The 16,439-nt window shown below is 30.4% G+C and overlaps 1 protein-coding gene across 2 annotated transcripts in view; it reads left to right on the forward strand.

The window, feature by feature from the left end:
- LOC119682083 (putative polypeptide N-acetylgalactosaminyltransferase 9) overlaps positions 1–15,506 on the forward strand; it is a 78,988-nt gene extending 63,482 nt beyond the window's left edge. Inside the window, exons 5-10 of one of the 2 annotated variants that reach the window (XM_038095430.1) lie at positions 586–804; positions 3,461–3,603; positions 4,891–4,981; positions 5,129–5,239; positions 12,663–12,770; positions 14,714–15,506. In XM_038095430.1, coding sequence (XP_037951358.1) covers positions 586–804; positions 3,461–3,603; positions 4,891–4,981; positions 5,129–5,239; positions 12,663–12,770; positions 14,714–14,875 — 834 coding nt within the window. In that variant the 3' untranslated portion in view covers positions 14,876–15,506. Of the gene's footprint in view, positions 1–585; positions 805–3,460; positions 3,604–4,890; positions 4,982–5,128; positions 5,240–5,493; positions 5,599–12,662; positions 12,771–14,713 lie in introns of both variants that reach the window. The other variant, XM_038095431.1, reaches the window with a different exon arrangement.
- Positions 15,507–16,439: the final 933 nt, after the last annotated feature.

The following is a 16,439-nucleotide window of genomic DNA, read 5'->3' on the forward strand; positions in this document are numbered from 1 at the left end:
ATTTCTGAAATTATATGTCCTTATGTACTCAAAATTGCTCCAGAGCTGCAAAACTGTTTTCCCTCAATTTGAGACGTATTTGAAAGTTTAATCTGCCATAATGTCAGATAGGCAGAAATAGAAATATTTCGACTGTCTGACGAAAATAACACCCGCATGAGTATGTCTCTAACCAGCCAACCAACTATTTAACCAAGCCATCGAGTAATCAAAACAGTAATAATATTTTTCATAAAAACAATTTGCAGAAACACATTTACGAGTTTATAAGGACGATAGTCCTTTTGCATATTCTTATATTATTTGCCTGCGCTACAGCCTCGACTCCAGATCCGCCTGCAATTGAAATCATTTTCATTTTTGCTCTTTTGAAGTGAAAATGAGTTTTTTTCCAGCACATTTGTGTCCTTGTTCCTTTCTAAATGCCTCAGGCAAGAAATGTAATTAACAATTAGTTGGCAAATTTTGTGTTTTAGTATTTATTTCCCTCTACTCTTCTGGTTCTGCTTTTGTTTACACGTTTATTTTTCATTCAATTTCTAACATTTTCTCATTAATGTTTTTTATGAATATTTTTAATTACAGAACTCGGCAGAGCCCGTTTACACACCCACAATGGCCGGTGGTCTCTTCACAATTGACCGTAAATTCTTCGAATTGCTGGGTACTTATGATTCCGGTTTCGATATTTGGGGTGGCGAAAATTTGGAATTGTCTTTTAAGACTTGGATGTGTGGTGGTACGTTGGAAATTGTTCCTTGCTCACATGTGGGACACATCTTCAGAAAAAGATCACCCTATAAGGTAAGCATATAGTTAAATCATTAACTGCCTATACCTTTATTGAATAGTTAATAGTTTCGAATATATATATATATAAATATAAATTTATATATATATCGAGAATATATATTTATTTACAAATATATTAAGAATATAACAATTATAGTAAAAATTAAATTATTTGGAGGTCTTAACACATCATTTAATAAGAACAATATTAAAAATGTTAGAAAATAAATAATAATATTATTAGAAAGTTATATATTTATTTATAATATATAATTTCCAAATATACAATATTTATGTGAAATAATATATGAATTGTAGGAGAATATATTTTTGAATTTAATTAAATAATATATTGTTAATAGTCAGCATATCTATTAGTAATACATTCAGTCTAAAAAAAATAGTATAGAATAGAAATAAATAGGTTATCAACACGGGTATAGTGCTAGGTCTTTAGTGCTACAAATCGATCCTAACGAAACAAAAAGCATAAAGTGCTAAGAATGAAGGTTTAAATAGAACCTGCTGTGAATTTATTAATATCAGAAGAAAATAGGGTTCAGAGTAAAATCGGACAATCACAAAGAATGTAGCTAAGTGTCTTCTCTGACTCAAAGGAGAGTCGAAATTTTATTTCATTAGACAAGCAAACGGATACCTGTCAATATTCTCATATCTGTTTTACTTTATTAAGGAGAGCGACGTTATCGTAGTTATAGGAACAACCCAATTTTTAGGTTGTCGGTTACTAGAATTGTTGAACTTAAGTGAAATTGCATTTATTCACACTTCACTTCTTTGTTGAAAATTTAGCTAAATCAGCCATTTGGTTGTATTTATTTTAAAAGGAAGGTTTTTTTCTACTTCTAATTGATTATATATCAGATTAGGTTGAGTTTACTGTGACATTCGGTATTGTTAACTTAAATCAAGTTAGCTAAAATTGATCTCTACCTTTCTATATGTCTATACAAAGTGGACAATTTGAAATATGATTCAAGTTATTCACAAATGTGATCTTTATGGTAATAAACTAATCACTATTAAGGACAGGTATTCAGATAAAAACATTACGTCTTCAGCTATTTTTTAACCACTAGAAAAATAAAACTATTTCTATTCAGAAATAAGGCGTTTATGCTGTTGTTCACTGTAATATATGCAGCAGTGGTAGCAATAGCGTACCGTACTGTAATGTGGTGTTATAGAACCCATACGATTCAAAAGTATTCTAGTAGGTTAGTAAGTAAAAGGGTAGTAGGATATATGCAACTAAATAGTTCGCATATTTCCTTCAATCATAGTTCTATTCTGTATTAAATTTTATTTATTTCAACAGAGAAGGTCTTAGCCTTCTTAGTCTTTTTCACTTACAAATAGTTGTTTCATAAAAAGGTATTACATTTAAAATATCTGAACTTAGTTTTACTAAATAACATTTCAAGTTAAATAGCATAATGCCTAAAATTATAAAAATAGTTGTGATTCTTAACAAAATTTAATAGAAACATTTAAAAATAATTCGATTGTTTCATTAAGATGTGAACTTTATTATAATACCGATATGTTTCGCAATCAGCTTTTATAGTGTAAAGCACTTGTAGCCATTTTAAAGTAACATGTGGACTTAAAATTTACATTCATATTTCACAGCCAACTAATTTTGTCGGAATTTGCATCTCAAATGCCATGACAGTATGCTTAAAATGATACTGCATAAATAAGATAAGAGGCACAGATTTTAATACCTCATGTTATCAGCTTTGTACTCCAGTGCAAACAATGCTCACATGCATAAACCACTTAAACGAGAAATCCTTTAACATGTCAGAGAAACAGAAAAAAGGTCCGATTTCCCATGCAGCATGTTCTACAAACATAACCCAACTGGTCCCACTACACTTTCGTCCAACTTTGTTTCAAAACACTGAAGGTACATGCCAGCTCATTTCTCCAATCTTGTATCTTGTTTTTTTTCCATGCAAATACAAAACGTTTCCATGGCACAGATACCCAAAGGCTTTGCTAATGTTTTGGTAATTAACTTTATTGTTGCCATGGCCGACAGAGAGAGAACAGGACAAAGCGAGTGAGCTGCCCAGAAAGGACTACACTTATGTATTGTTGCATTATAAATTTAAAAATATATAAATTTATATACACTTTTTTTTTTCAAATTGCTGGCCTCTAGTGCGTAGACTGTATGGTGTATTTATGGAACATGTACCCATGTACCCTGTACATATATAAAAGGATGTAACTTGAAGGCAGAAAATATAGTGTTTGTTGGTTCTCATAGAGTGGAAATACGTTTGTCAAGACAAGTGACGTTGTGAAAGATAATTACTGTTCTTGTCTATGAAATAACATTGTTCGATATATTATATACGTTTTTAGTATCAACTATCACATGTTGCTCATATGACAAGACACGCTACAATGATAGTATTGGTATACTTCATTCATGACATAGTTGGCGTAATGTAGTATCTACTCGTAGAAGTTTTTTCTCTAATTTGAAGCTTAATACTTTGTATTTTAATTGCTTACTTATAATTGTGTATATATATAAACCTTTAATAGTCTTAAAAACCGACTGTATATATTTTTTTTACATAAACTTACTCCTGCTCCATTTAACGCCTTATTTTTAACACTCTATTTGCAGTGGCGCTCAGGTGTAAACGTGCTGAAAAAGAATTCCGTGCGCTTGGCTGAAGTTTGGTTGGACGACTATGCGAAATACTACTATCAACGAATCGGCAATGACAAGGGTGACTTCGGTGATGTCAGTGCGAGAAAGGAATTAAGGTAAATTCTCACTCGCATATCCGTTTTTATGTGCCATGGTGTCTTAGCATTAAGCCAGCAATGTACACTTTTACGGTATTTATATACGAAATGAAGTGATTTGTGTCCATTTAGTGTGAAATTGACAGACAGAAGGACTAACGAATATTGTAATGTATGTAACAATATTGACTGGTAGTCAAGGATTGAATTCACTGAGCTCATCTGCCAACTTAAACCATAATTGATGGCAAAAATCGTTAAAGAACACAATACAGACAGCAATTCCGTTGCGTCGGAATGGTACATTCATAAGAAATGTTTTAATCTTCCATAATAAGATTGGAGCTTACACAATGCCGGTATTCATATTGCCCGAATATATAATATTTATAAAGAATTTATAAAGAAATAAAATCTGAGGGAAATATGGGTATTAAATCTTCAAAATTTGTCTATTACAAGATAGAAAGCCTTTTTGTTGCTACTTGAGAAGGATGGTATAAGAATTAAACTGTTTTAAACTGTAGATATTTTAATATTATTTACCTGAAGTTGTTTTTTGAGTAACAGAGTTTTTTCGTTTTTTTGGATCAATTTTATTACATATTATTACACTTATTTGAAATTAATCGGAAGGATCCTATATATAAATTATTAATATCTGGATAAGAACAACAACTATACCAAACATATATAGCAAAATTCATTAAAAAATTCTTTTCACATCATGTGAGATCAACCCTAATCGAAAATAATGTAGATATTATTAACCATGTTATAATATTATTACAAATGTTATTCTAATAGTCTGGAAGAGGTTAGAGGCTTACCATGTAAGAATATACTTGTTCGATCTTCATCAATAATTTTGTCAATATCTTTAATGTACTTGTATCATTCCAATTATCATTTATTTTGATAATAAAAACTTTTATTCATCAGTTTTTCTTTGTGATGTCACAATCTTCAAATAATGGTGACTTGAAGCTCTCCTAAACTTATTGTATTAATCGAAAGTCTACTTTTTTAAAATCGATATTGAGCTAATTATTTCGATTTATTACAATAAACCAAACGTGAATTATTATCATGTTAACTTTATTATATACTTAAATCCATTACGTTTGATCAACACCAAATAGGTGTACTGATTTATCTCATTGAATACATTTGCAACCTGCAACCCTGAAGCTTAATTGTAATATTTATATACATATATACGAGTTGTAATAGCAGTTGTAATACAACTAATACTTAATATCCCAAATATCCTAAAAATTACCCTAAAAATTATTTATATTACAGAACCCGCTTAGGTTGTAAGAACTTCAAATGGTACTTGGATACAATATATCCAGAACTTTTCATACCAGGTGAATCTGTAGCATATGGAGAGGTAAGTCCAATATATATATTATCTTTATATATCAATATTAATACCTAATGTACAAATGAAAACATAAACATCAAAATTATTTTATTTGATAAATAAATTTCGAAAAACTAACAACAAAATCCAAATATAAATTTTTGGCAAATTTAGATAAGAAATTTAGGTTACGGCGGTCGCACTTGTTTGGATTCACCTGCGCGTAAAAAGGATCTGAAGAAGCCAGTCGGTCTATATCCATGCCATAATCAAGGCGGCAATCAGGTTTGTTATACATAAGAGTAAATCATGCAAGAGCTTTTTTTTATTGCGACCGCCACAAAATCCGTTAAATACGCTTTGAAATTTTTTACAAATTTTTACAAATTTCGTTTACAAAAGAAGGGAATTACCGTACCGTACTACGCCTAAGACTAAATTGAAAATTACTACAACTGCAAGATAATTCATTTTCTATCTTTAACAAACTCTTTTCTCTTCTATACGTTGAGCACTACTTTCAATTCGCACTTTTACAGATTGCAAATATTATTACAAATATGTGTCTCGATTCGGCCGCCAAGCTGGAACACATGCAAGCGGCCGTTGAACCATTTGAGTGTCACGGTCAAGGAGGAAATCAGGTATACTTTTAAGTGTTTCTTTTATCATTTCGTATACTATAAGTTTTTTATATCCTTAATGTATTCAATTCGTTTTGCGCCGTATAGCAATTAATTAGTTTTTAATTGAATTATTATTTGTCACGTATGATTTTGGTATTGAGGCCCACCACCACCACACCACCCATACCGCCATCCATACCCATACCACCCACCTCCATTATATGGTTTGGTTTGATATCAAAAAGTAATTATTTTGTATTTTATTTAATTTTGTACAATTGCTCTTGTTCTTATCGCATTTCAAGTAAAACGCACACACTCACAAATATATACACCATTACTATACATTCAAACATATTAAACACGCTTTTGATAAATTTTGTGCTGTGACGAAAAGTTGCAATTTCACTGCGTTAAGTAATCGCTTTCCAGCTGCGTCTCACCTTAATTTGTTTTGTGCCCAAATACTTTCATTTACGATTTACCTATTTTCAGAAATCATGTAATAATAAAATCTCTATGGAGAGTAGTTATTTCTACTACTCACTATGTATATATAAATAAAAGTAATCGGTTTATAACGGTGATCTGAATTCACTTAAGACAAGCGTTTTATAATTCTATTTTTACTAGAGAGCAATTTGAAGTGAAACTAATGTAAATTGATCATGTTAAGCTTTTGTACTATAGTGGTTAACAGCCAATTCTCCAGTTCAAAAGATGGATATACGTATGTATCCTGCTAACAAACATATACCACTGATGTACTGTCACTGACTTTAAATAATGATACAAAAACAGAAAAAAAGGCCAAAACGACTGCTACGTACTTCTTTTCTTTCAAACGGTTATGTGGCCTAAGAATCTTTGGGAATCTAAAGTCAAGTATAGTGTAAAAATAGTTGTGTTATACAGTTATAGAGATTATTATTAGTTTTACAAATTTTTTGGCTTGAATAACCATCTGATACAGACCATACTTTGATGCTTAAATCGAAAAAAAAACAGAATGTCGTTTCTTGGAATAACATTTTCTTCTCTTTTCTATGACAGTTTGTCTTTGGTCTAGGCCAGGAGCAGATGGGCTGGATGTTCTGATACCCATCTAATACTAGAATGTAGTCAATAACTGACATTTCAGCTTTCATTTGAAGGGTCGGCAGTAAACCAAACACATAACTTTAAGAGGTTCCTTGGATTTTCTAATGAGGCGTTTATATGCGCATTAACTTGATACGTGTGTTTTTTATAGCATTATGGCCTTAAGCCTTCAAGGCAGGTACCCACGCTAAACAATACTGGATACCTCGTGTATATTCTCAACAACATATTCAACTCGTTGCATTTTCAACAATTATTTAGTATTAGACTAATTATTCTATTCAATATTATATATGAATTTTTAGAGTAGTTTCTAGATGTATGAAAATTGCTTTTAACACGTTAACATTTACTACATCTACGTCTAAATCGCATATTTAATAAAAAATACTATTCTGATTTCAGAAATAATGTGTTTGTTGCTATAATTTTGAAGTCTATGCAATTTTTTAAGCTAAGGAAAGCAAGGAATAATATTAAACAGTGAAAGAGAAGATATATTTTTAAACCTATCTCTTGAACATTAATGAATATGATCTTCAAAATGAATATGATAATAATAATTAATAATAGCTTGTTTGGATAATTACCTTTAATAATTTTAATTAACTTTAATTAACTTTTGCAACTTATTATTATACTTATTATTATTAACACACAAATTCCATTTAAAAGTGGTTACTTTCTCAGCCATTAGACTTTAATAAATAATTATTTATTAATATCTTTTATATTTATTGCAAAAATATATTCCAATTACTTAGTTAATTTAAGAAGATCAGTCAGATCCAGAGAATAATATACAATTGGGTACTCAAATAGCCACCATGACAAATTTCTACAGCACTAATCTTCTCACAACCCCTCGCTCCCGCTATTTAATATGTTTACTCATTGCAATCCTTTTGAACAAGTACTACAGCAATTAAAACAAGTCAACCCTTGTATTAACAAGACAGGACCAAAAATAATATAAAAATAAATAAAACAGAATAACCCTTTTAAGTGTAACACAAAATGTTGACAATCCTTTGAACAGTCCCCTTCTCCTATTAATTTTATTTATTTTTAATTACTTTTTTAATACATAATTTGTTCCTACGCAATAATTTTTGTTAATATTATTAATTATGAGTATGTGTAACATTTTTTTAAAAACAACAATGCATGTCCTCCATTTTGGCAGTTGGGTACACCATTTTACAGCAAAAATCTACAGCAACAATAACAGTCCATGTACACCCCTAATAAAATTAATTGAGCTATCAGAAGAGACATCGACAAATCTTGTATGTTTAAAACAATTTGTATTTAGTCGCTTGACATTAATAATTTTGGTAAAAAAATTGAAAATAAATTCTTTGTAAAACACCCACGTATAACCAATTTAATAATACAAAAAATATCGATAATAATTAATTAAAATGAAATATTTACATAAATCGCACGATAACATAGCATAACAAATTGATCCCAATTATTTTTGGTTTTAAAGACTAATAAACGGAGTTTGTGGCTTAAGCTTATCACTGACCTTAAGTATGTATTATATATTTGTAAAACTATAAATATTTATTTAAATAATTCTTTTATTTTATTATATCTCATATTGAATGTACAAAAAGCATTATAAACCATCACTATTTGTTGTATCATATTTGTTTGTTGTATGCAGTGGACAAAAAGTAAGTGATGGATTAGCCGTTTACACATAGTAATTGTTTGAGTTTATTGGTTTATCAGGTACAGTGTTTAAACCTACAAAAAGTGGAGTATATTTGTTATTTGATTATTTTATTATTTATTTTTATATGTACAATGCAGATAATACGTATAGAAAACGATCATTGAATGGTGTTCTGGAAATATATTCTTCAATTAAAAATCTAAATTATGTAGTTGTTATATTTGTCATATTACCAATTTAGTATTTGACAGTGGTGTTGTCAAGTTAAGTGCCGCAGGGGATGGCGTTTACTGGAAGGTATTTTTTTTTGTATTTATATTGTCACGATGAGATCGATTCTCTAATTCTCTCTGGGATACGCCACAAATATTCGATATTTATTAAATATTGTTTTAGTGTATCTATCTCTGTACTTGGATTACAGTTCCCAACAGAAACGATGTATCTATGATTAAGCGCAATATAGCACTATTTTATATATCCATACCACACTAAGCCTTTGAAGAGTAGCTCTACATAAGTTCTTAGTTTATAATGTATATGGAAATATAATAATAGAGGTAAAAAGAATTCGTATTATTAGTAGTGATTCATTTGATTTGATTAGTTGGTCATTATAGACGCGAGTCATCCTTGAGCGCGTCGAGTAGCTTCCGCCAGTCAGCCCGATTAGTTGCTTTCTGGCGCCAGTATTAGTAGTATTAGACTATAATACCGGCCCTAGAAAGTGTGACTTCTCGACATGATTCTGTTAAATCGAACTTAGAAAAACTAAATAATAATTTCTTAATTCTAAATTTCTTAAACTAAATTTCTTAATTCTGATTACATTTAATGTAATAAAATAGACAAAATAAATAGAATTTTAGATAAAATAGAATTTTCGATCACATTAAGTCTTTTAATTTATGAAAATAATAATAGGGTGTGAGTTCTCATATTAAGGTTTGCTTTGAGAAGTATCTAAACTAATAGCAATAAATACAATTAACATCTGAGATATTTCGTTATCAAAATATGTCATATTTTTAAATGAAAACACCTACAATTAAAATATTTGTAGAATATGTCAAATTTTATTTAGAAAACACCAAAAATGGGTGAGTCAGTCGTGAAAGACATTGACTGTAATTGAAATCTCATGTTTTCGATTTTAATCGCCAGTTCAATGCAAAAATCAAGTTAGATACAATTTTATATTTATCTCAGAGTATGAATAAAACAATATTTTGTGTGATTAAAAATCAACAAGTAAGAAATAATAAAAAAAGTAAATATTATTGATCGATAATATTTGAGAAATATAATGATTAAGATAATGATAAGTTACACGTCTTACAAAACTTGCTGACCTATTACTTCGTCATTTACAGTGGGGCTTCCTTGACTATTCTTCATTTTGAACACTTGACTATTCTTCGACAATTAGGCACTTTGCCAAGTTTCTTATTAGACCTCGTATGATATTTTATAGTGTATTAGTCATCTTTCAAGTTTTTTATTTTAGAAAATAATTGCCTATAGGGGCTATAGCTTTCTGTGTGATCCGTTCCCGCTTAATGATATGTTCTTCAGATTAAAAAGATTTTTTTCTGAAGAGCACTTGACAATCACTTGAGTTTTATTCTATTCATGGAGACTTGGCGAATAATCATTCCAACAAGTTTTGAGTTCTATTTTCAGAAAAAGTAAATATAAACAATCAAAATTTGAAAATGTGACTATACCTATAGGCTAAAGTCTATAATGGTGCTAAAGTATAAGTGGAAGATAAAACCACCAGAAGTAGCATCAAATGTTATAAAATTCCAAAAATCCTTCACTGCAATCCATAAATAGTAAATTAAATTTGAAGGAATTCCCAAAACAACCAAAATAAATAAATACAATCATAAAGTTTTTCCTTCTCCTCTAACAAAAATTCAATAATTTAGAAATAATTTCATTTTCTTCAAAAAACGATAGAAAAAACAGCCACAGACATTTCCGAAAAACGATTATAATAAACCATAAAAAATAATCGAAATGGGGAAAAAGTTTGTTGCTCCTCTGCAACACAACAAAACACAACAGAACAGAACTGAAGAGAACACAACACAACCAAACAATAAAATTAAGTGCTAAAAAATGAAGAACAAATAACGAAATAATTAAATTCACATCACATGAGAGCAACCAACTCAAATGTGCTTATGAGAAACTCAGGCACGTCCTAAAATACAGGGTCATTAAGTATAGAACTTACTGTGTAATAACTCGTCGAAAATTGCAGTGTTAGCCATTAATCATTTCTCTTAGAACCCTTTTCCTCGTACACCCTACACACCATTTTGAATAAATGATATACTAAATGAATGAGAATTTCTTTTATTCAATGAACGGCTGTCAGAGTCTATACATAGTGTGATTATATATACACACATTAAGTCCAATCCATTTAAAGGTATCCATTTCTCTGTTCGACCATCAATTCGTATACAAACTGAGCTCCAAGTATGTGAGATTACTGAATAATACAATCAATACAGAGACTTTTTGCGAAACCAGATAAAACAAATCCAAGCAAAATGTATAACTCAATCAGAAGTAATGAGTTATACTATACAATTAATGTTGATGTATGAGATGGAAGTGCGGTTTCGACTGCTATTGAGTAATTAATACTGAGTAGTTAATTTTTCAGTTTCTGGACCTAGATTTCAAAACAGTTAAGTAGGCTCTATTGTTCATTCAATTTCTTCTTTTTCTTACAATACTACATTATGACATTTGCTTTATACAATATTTTGTTAGATATAAACAATAACGGCTATTATTGTGCAAGGTTTGAAATAGTTATCCGTTTTGCGAAACATTAATATAAATAGATCACCCTATTAAAGATTCAACTTCTCGAAATTAAATTCTTTCTCGGTTAAACGGTTATCGGTAACCAAATTAGTTAATGCAGTTCAAACAAAAGGTCTATAATTTTTATAGACTTTACTCTACTCTACTCTACTCTACTCTACTCTACTTTACTCTACTCTACTCTTTTCTACTCTACTCTACTCTTTTCTACTCTACTCTACTCTAATCTACTTTACTCTTTCTACTCTACTCTACTCTACTCTACTCTACTCTACTCTAGTCTACTCTACTCTACTCTAGTCTACTCTACTCTAGTCTACTCTAGTCTACTCTACTCTACTCTACTCTACTCTACTCTACTCTACTCTACTCTACTCTACTCTACTCTACTCTACTCTACTCTTACTCTACTCTACTCTACTCTACTCTACTCTACTCTACTCTACTCTACTCTACTCTACTCTACTCTACTCTACTCTACTCTACTCTACTCTACTCTACTCTACTCTACTCTACTCTACTCTACTCTACTCTACTCTACTCTACTCTACTCTACTCTACTCTACTCTACTCTACTCTACTCTACTCTACTCTACTCTACTCTACTCTATTCTATTCTGCTCTACTCTACTCTATTCTATTCTGCTCTACTCTACTTTCTTTTTTCTTCTCTTCCATTCACTTCTCTTCTCGCTTCTTCTCTTTTTTTTCTTTTCTCTTATTCTTTTTCCATTCCCTTCTCTTCTCTATCCACTTTCCGGTTATATATTTTGTATCTCAGTCTCTGTTTCATTTGTTTTAATGGACTATGATTAAAATTCTGTTGAAATTAAAATATTCATGACTGACTCTAGACTAACCAATAATAAATCGGCTACTTTCACTTACAAATCTCTTAATACAATTAAGTTCTTACTGCGTTCCTTTTGATGTTCCTACGACGCACCCTGTTTTGCCAATATTCTTTGGCCATTTGGTGTATCGTTCAACGGAAGAGGAAACAACATAACAAAATGATACAAAAAAGAAAAAAATAATAATATAATAATAAAAAAGAATTAAATCGTCGCTTTTTATTATATAGTATTTCTCATTTTAATTTCATTTTTTATTTATTTGCTTTTTGCTCTTATTTTAATTTTAATATGTGCATTTCTATAGAGAAGAACAAAATTTATTTACTTATTTCCATCCTTTTTTTATTCCACTCAACTCTGAAACAATTTTTATGCTGGTCCTGGTGATGACGTTACCATTACATAAACTCTCAACTGCACGAACGCTGTTATTTATTTATGGTTTTGCTGATGGTCGTGATGCTACTGTTGGTGCCTCCGATGGTGCATTCCATGGATACATTGCACACACACACACACACACACACACACTCGTGGACATGAATGTGAATTCCTTGCAATTGTTTCGTGATGCTTTCTTCTAACAGTATTGGATGCTAAGCAAAGCTGGTGAGATCCGCCGAGATGAAGCTTGTCTCGATTATGCCGGACTTGATGTTATACTGTATCCCTGCCATGGCTCCAAAGGAAATCAGGTAAGCAACATTATTAATGTACTTTTTTGTGCTAAAATAAAATCAGCAAATCGAAACGTGAAATACATTTGCTTGGAATGCAGTACACGATAAGTGTGCGTTGTCAGTTGTAGAGCTTGCAGCTTGCTGCTTGGGGCTTAGGGAACCTTCAGGGATTTCGGTTGCATTAAAGCACAGGGGATTACTTAAAAATATTGAATGTTCCTTTGGTGCAACTATGCGAAGTGCTTTTGGTTATGGATAGGTTGCCAAAAGAGAGTGCACTACACAAATACTCCAAGAAACCAGGAGCAAACAGCTTTAAATGCTGAAAGCATTTGCTCTAAAGGAAATTTGTTATTTTATATTTTGACTTTGATAAATTTGTGTTTTTCCAACTCAAAATACAATTGGCATTGAAGTTGCTTTAAAACATTTGCTAGTAATATTTCAAGCTTAAGATAAATTGGTATACTTTGAAATAACACAGAATGCCGAACACTGCAGATAATAAATAATGTTTTGTTTTAAAGGGTGCTACCAAAATGCACCCTTACGAAAGCACATTCTAAGATAATGTAACTATTAGTATGAATAAAGGAAATTTAATTTGATTTTGTCCAGAACATTATTCTTCAAACATTTTAATATTTATCAAAATATCACATTTCTAACGCTTTCAATGGTCATCATCCTGAGCCGGATCAATTTCTGGAATGTTGATGTCTCTCATAGCTTTATGTCAACTATAATTACAATAATTCATAACTTGCACTTCTTTTTTGACGTCTAATCTATGACAGAGTAGAAATATTTGTCAGTTATAGATCCTAAAAATCGATCTGATGACTTGATTTTCTAGTAGTTCAGACATTTTTATTTTAGAGAACCTACAACTCCTAATACGAGTATGCACTAAACTACATTTAGTAAAACATTTTGTAAGGATATACTCTTACTAACAGTTATCAGCATCATAGCATTATGTTACACCTCTTCATGAGCGTGGGTTTCTTCCAGAAACTTTATCCAAACAACTTTATGTGTAACTAGTCCATTGTATTATTAACACCTATAGCTTACAAATCGCTGTTCCGTCGTCAATTCACGGTACCCGAGAAGACCTCTCTTCTTCTCTAACGAATTAGCATGAAGAATGGGTCCAAATTGCTGTGGAACTAATATATTTCCATCTTGGATTTAGTTCTTTATATCATATTTAATAAATATTCACTAATATTTAGCCTTCACTAGCATTATACCGAAGATTCTTCGTAGCAAACATAGTCCTTGTAATAGTGCTCTATTTACTATGTATATGGTATAGGTCATATATATGGTAGTAGTGGCGGCCTTGTACTCCAGAAAGCCGACTTGAGCTCAAATGATAGCCCATTGTGGTACCACAGGAATGGCGTTGGTATGTACATAGATTTAGATCAGTATAGAATCAACACCGAAAAGAAGATAACGACGCCCCCATTAGGTAAAGGAAAATCAACCTGACAGTTCTATAAACTTGGTTAGGTCCCTTACATTACAAGATGACAGCTCAAAATGACAGAATGACAACTATGTATATGGATGACAGCTATATGGTTACAAAACCATCAATTCCTGAGTGGTTCCCTTGTCTTCCTAATAAAGTTGGAAAATGCTGATTTCATAAACAATTTTCAAGTTTATGATTACTAAACATAAACATAATATAAAATTAATATATAATATATATAAAGCATTTGAGCAAATACATTTCTGCAGCACTGCACCTGATTGAGCAACAGTCGGTGGCTACAGTTGTTAACAGAATTCGTCTATAACGTGAGTCGCCAGCTACTGTAGCTCCCGATTATGGCTTAATCGTGCGTTGGATATGATTATAAATTTTTTTTTTATTTCTAAATGATGACATTCATCAAGTATTTCTTTACACAATTTTTAATCCATATAATTCTCTTTTACAGTTCTGGTCCTATAACAGTGACAGCAAACAACTACGACATGGTTCTTCCGACAAATGCCTGACTATCAGCGAGAAGAAGGATAAGATACTGATGGAAGAATGCAATACAAGTCATCTGCGACAACAATGGCGTTTGGAGAACTATGATCCATCGAAATTGTGAGGCTACTTTTTTGCCAATGGCACAAATATGATAGCAATCGCAACCCGCAGACGCAGAAAATAGTAATAAAATCATAAGAAGGAAAAATTTTTTAAATAGTGCAATACGAATAGAACTAAAAATTAAATTTATAAAAAATTGATTTGATCACTCAAAATTTAGACAAAATTTTACTGGTGTAAATAGAAGTAATTTCCGTTTCCTGTTTGTGATGATATGATGATTTGACGATATGAGACGTGTTAAAACTTTAGTTCAAGATAATTTGAAGTCAAGAATTTAGTTAAATGATTAAATTTTTAAATGATTTAAAATGATTTCTTTTTTGAAAGCGACTGTTGTACAGTAGATTTAAGCACAAATTTTAGTTACGCCACAAATTTATATCAACAATAAATTAATTTGATAGAAATTAAATTATATTTGAATTAAATAAAATTAAAAAAAAAATTAAATATTATTAAATATACAATAAATCGATACAATGTATACACGCTTGTGTGTAGGTGAGCTTTGATGGCAGAGTCAATGCAAAATGTGAGCATTTAATTGATTTCTACAACTATAAGTCTTAGTTACTTAAAAATATTTTATATATAATTTAGTTAATAATTTATTTAATTGTAATTTATATTTAATTGTAATTTCTGTGACTTTATTTAACTTGTGCACATTTGTAAAAATTGACTTACTATATTTCATTATCTAAACTAGGGACAAAATGTTAAGATTTTCTCCTCAGCAAATAACGTCTAAGTTTTCGATTAAATTGTAAAAATGACTTTCCTATATATTTTGGACTTATGTATATATACATTATATATTTAATATTTATAAATAATTATGCTAAGAGGTTAGTGATAACTTAAGTCGCACATTCCAATTGCTTTATTTTAATTATTGATTTGCAAATTGAATGACTTTAATTTTCAATTTTCAACTTCCATGTTTTATGTCTTTAGCCTTCTTAGTCATTTAGTTTAATTTTATTTTAGTATTTGTTTTATTTATTTGTTGTTACTTTTTTGTATTCTAAGTTCAATATAATATTTAAATAATATAAATAATTAAACAAATCCACAATTAAATTTTAATTTAAAAAGTTTTTTTATTCTAAATTGCTTGAATCAACTCATACTTTACATATCATTTGTCGATAACAACTTATAATTGCAAAGATACTTCTCTTCTGGAGCTTAAATAGTTGAGAAAACTAAACTAAATTTAAAGCTCCAAAATACGTGACAGAAAATCCGCAACTCTCGAGCTTGCCTAGGATGAAGACCTCGCCACATAACTGAAAAATCCAATTCTTCAATAAGTACTTTTGAAAATTTATGGGATATTTTAGTCAGCCATAATATCGAATGATGAGCTTTAAACAGACATATGTAAGACTAACACATAATCTACATATGGCTCACTTCGTATTACATAGAATTTACCGAAGAGCAAATTGATGATATTGATGTATCTAAATGAACAACTGATCTTGATTATAAACGATACCCACTTGAGAATTTGTTGTATCCCGATTAGTGTTTCTACAAATATTATAGAGCCT

Source organism: Teleopsis dalmanni, chromosome 2 (assembly GCF_002237135.1).
Source record: "Teleopsis dalmanni isolate 2A chromosome 2, ASM223713v2, whole genome shotgun sequence".
NCBI classification, from domain to species: Eukaryota; Metazoa; Arthropoda; class Insecta; order Diptera; family Diopsidae; genus Teleopsis; species Teleopsis dalmanni.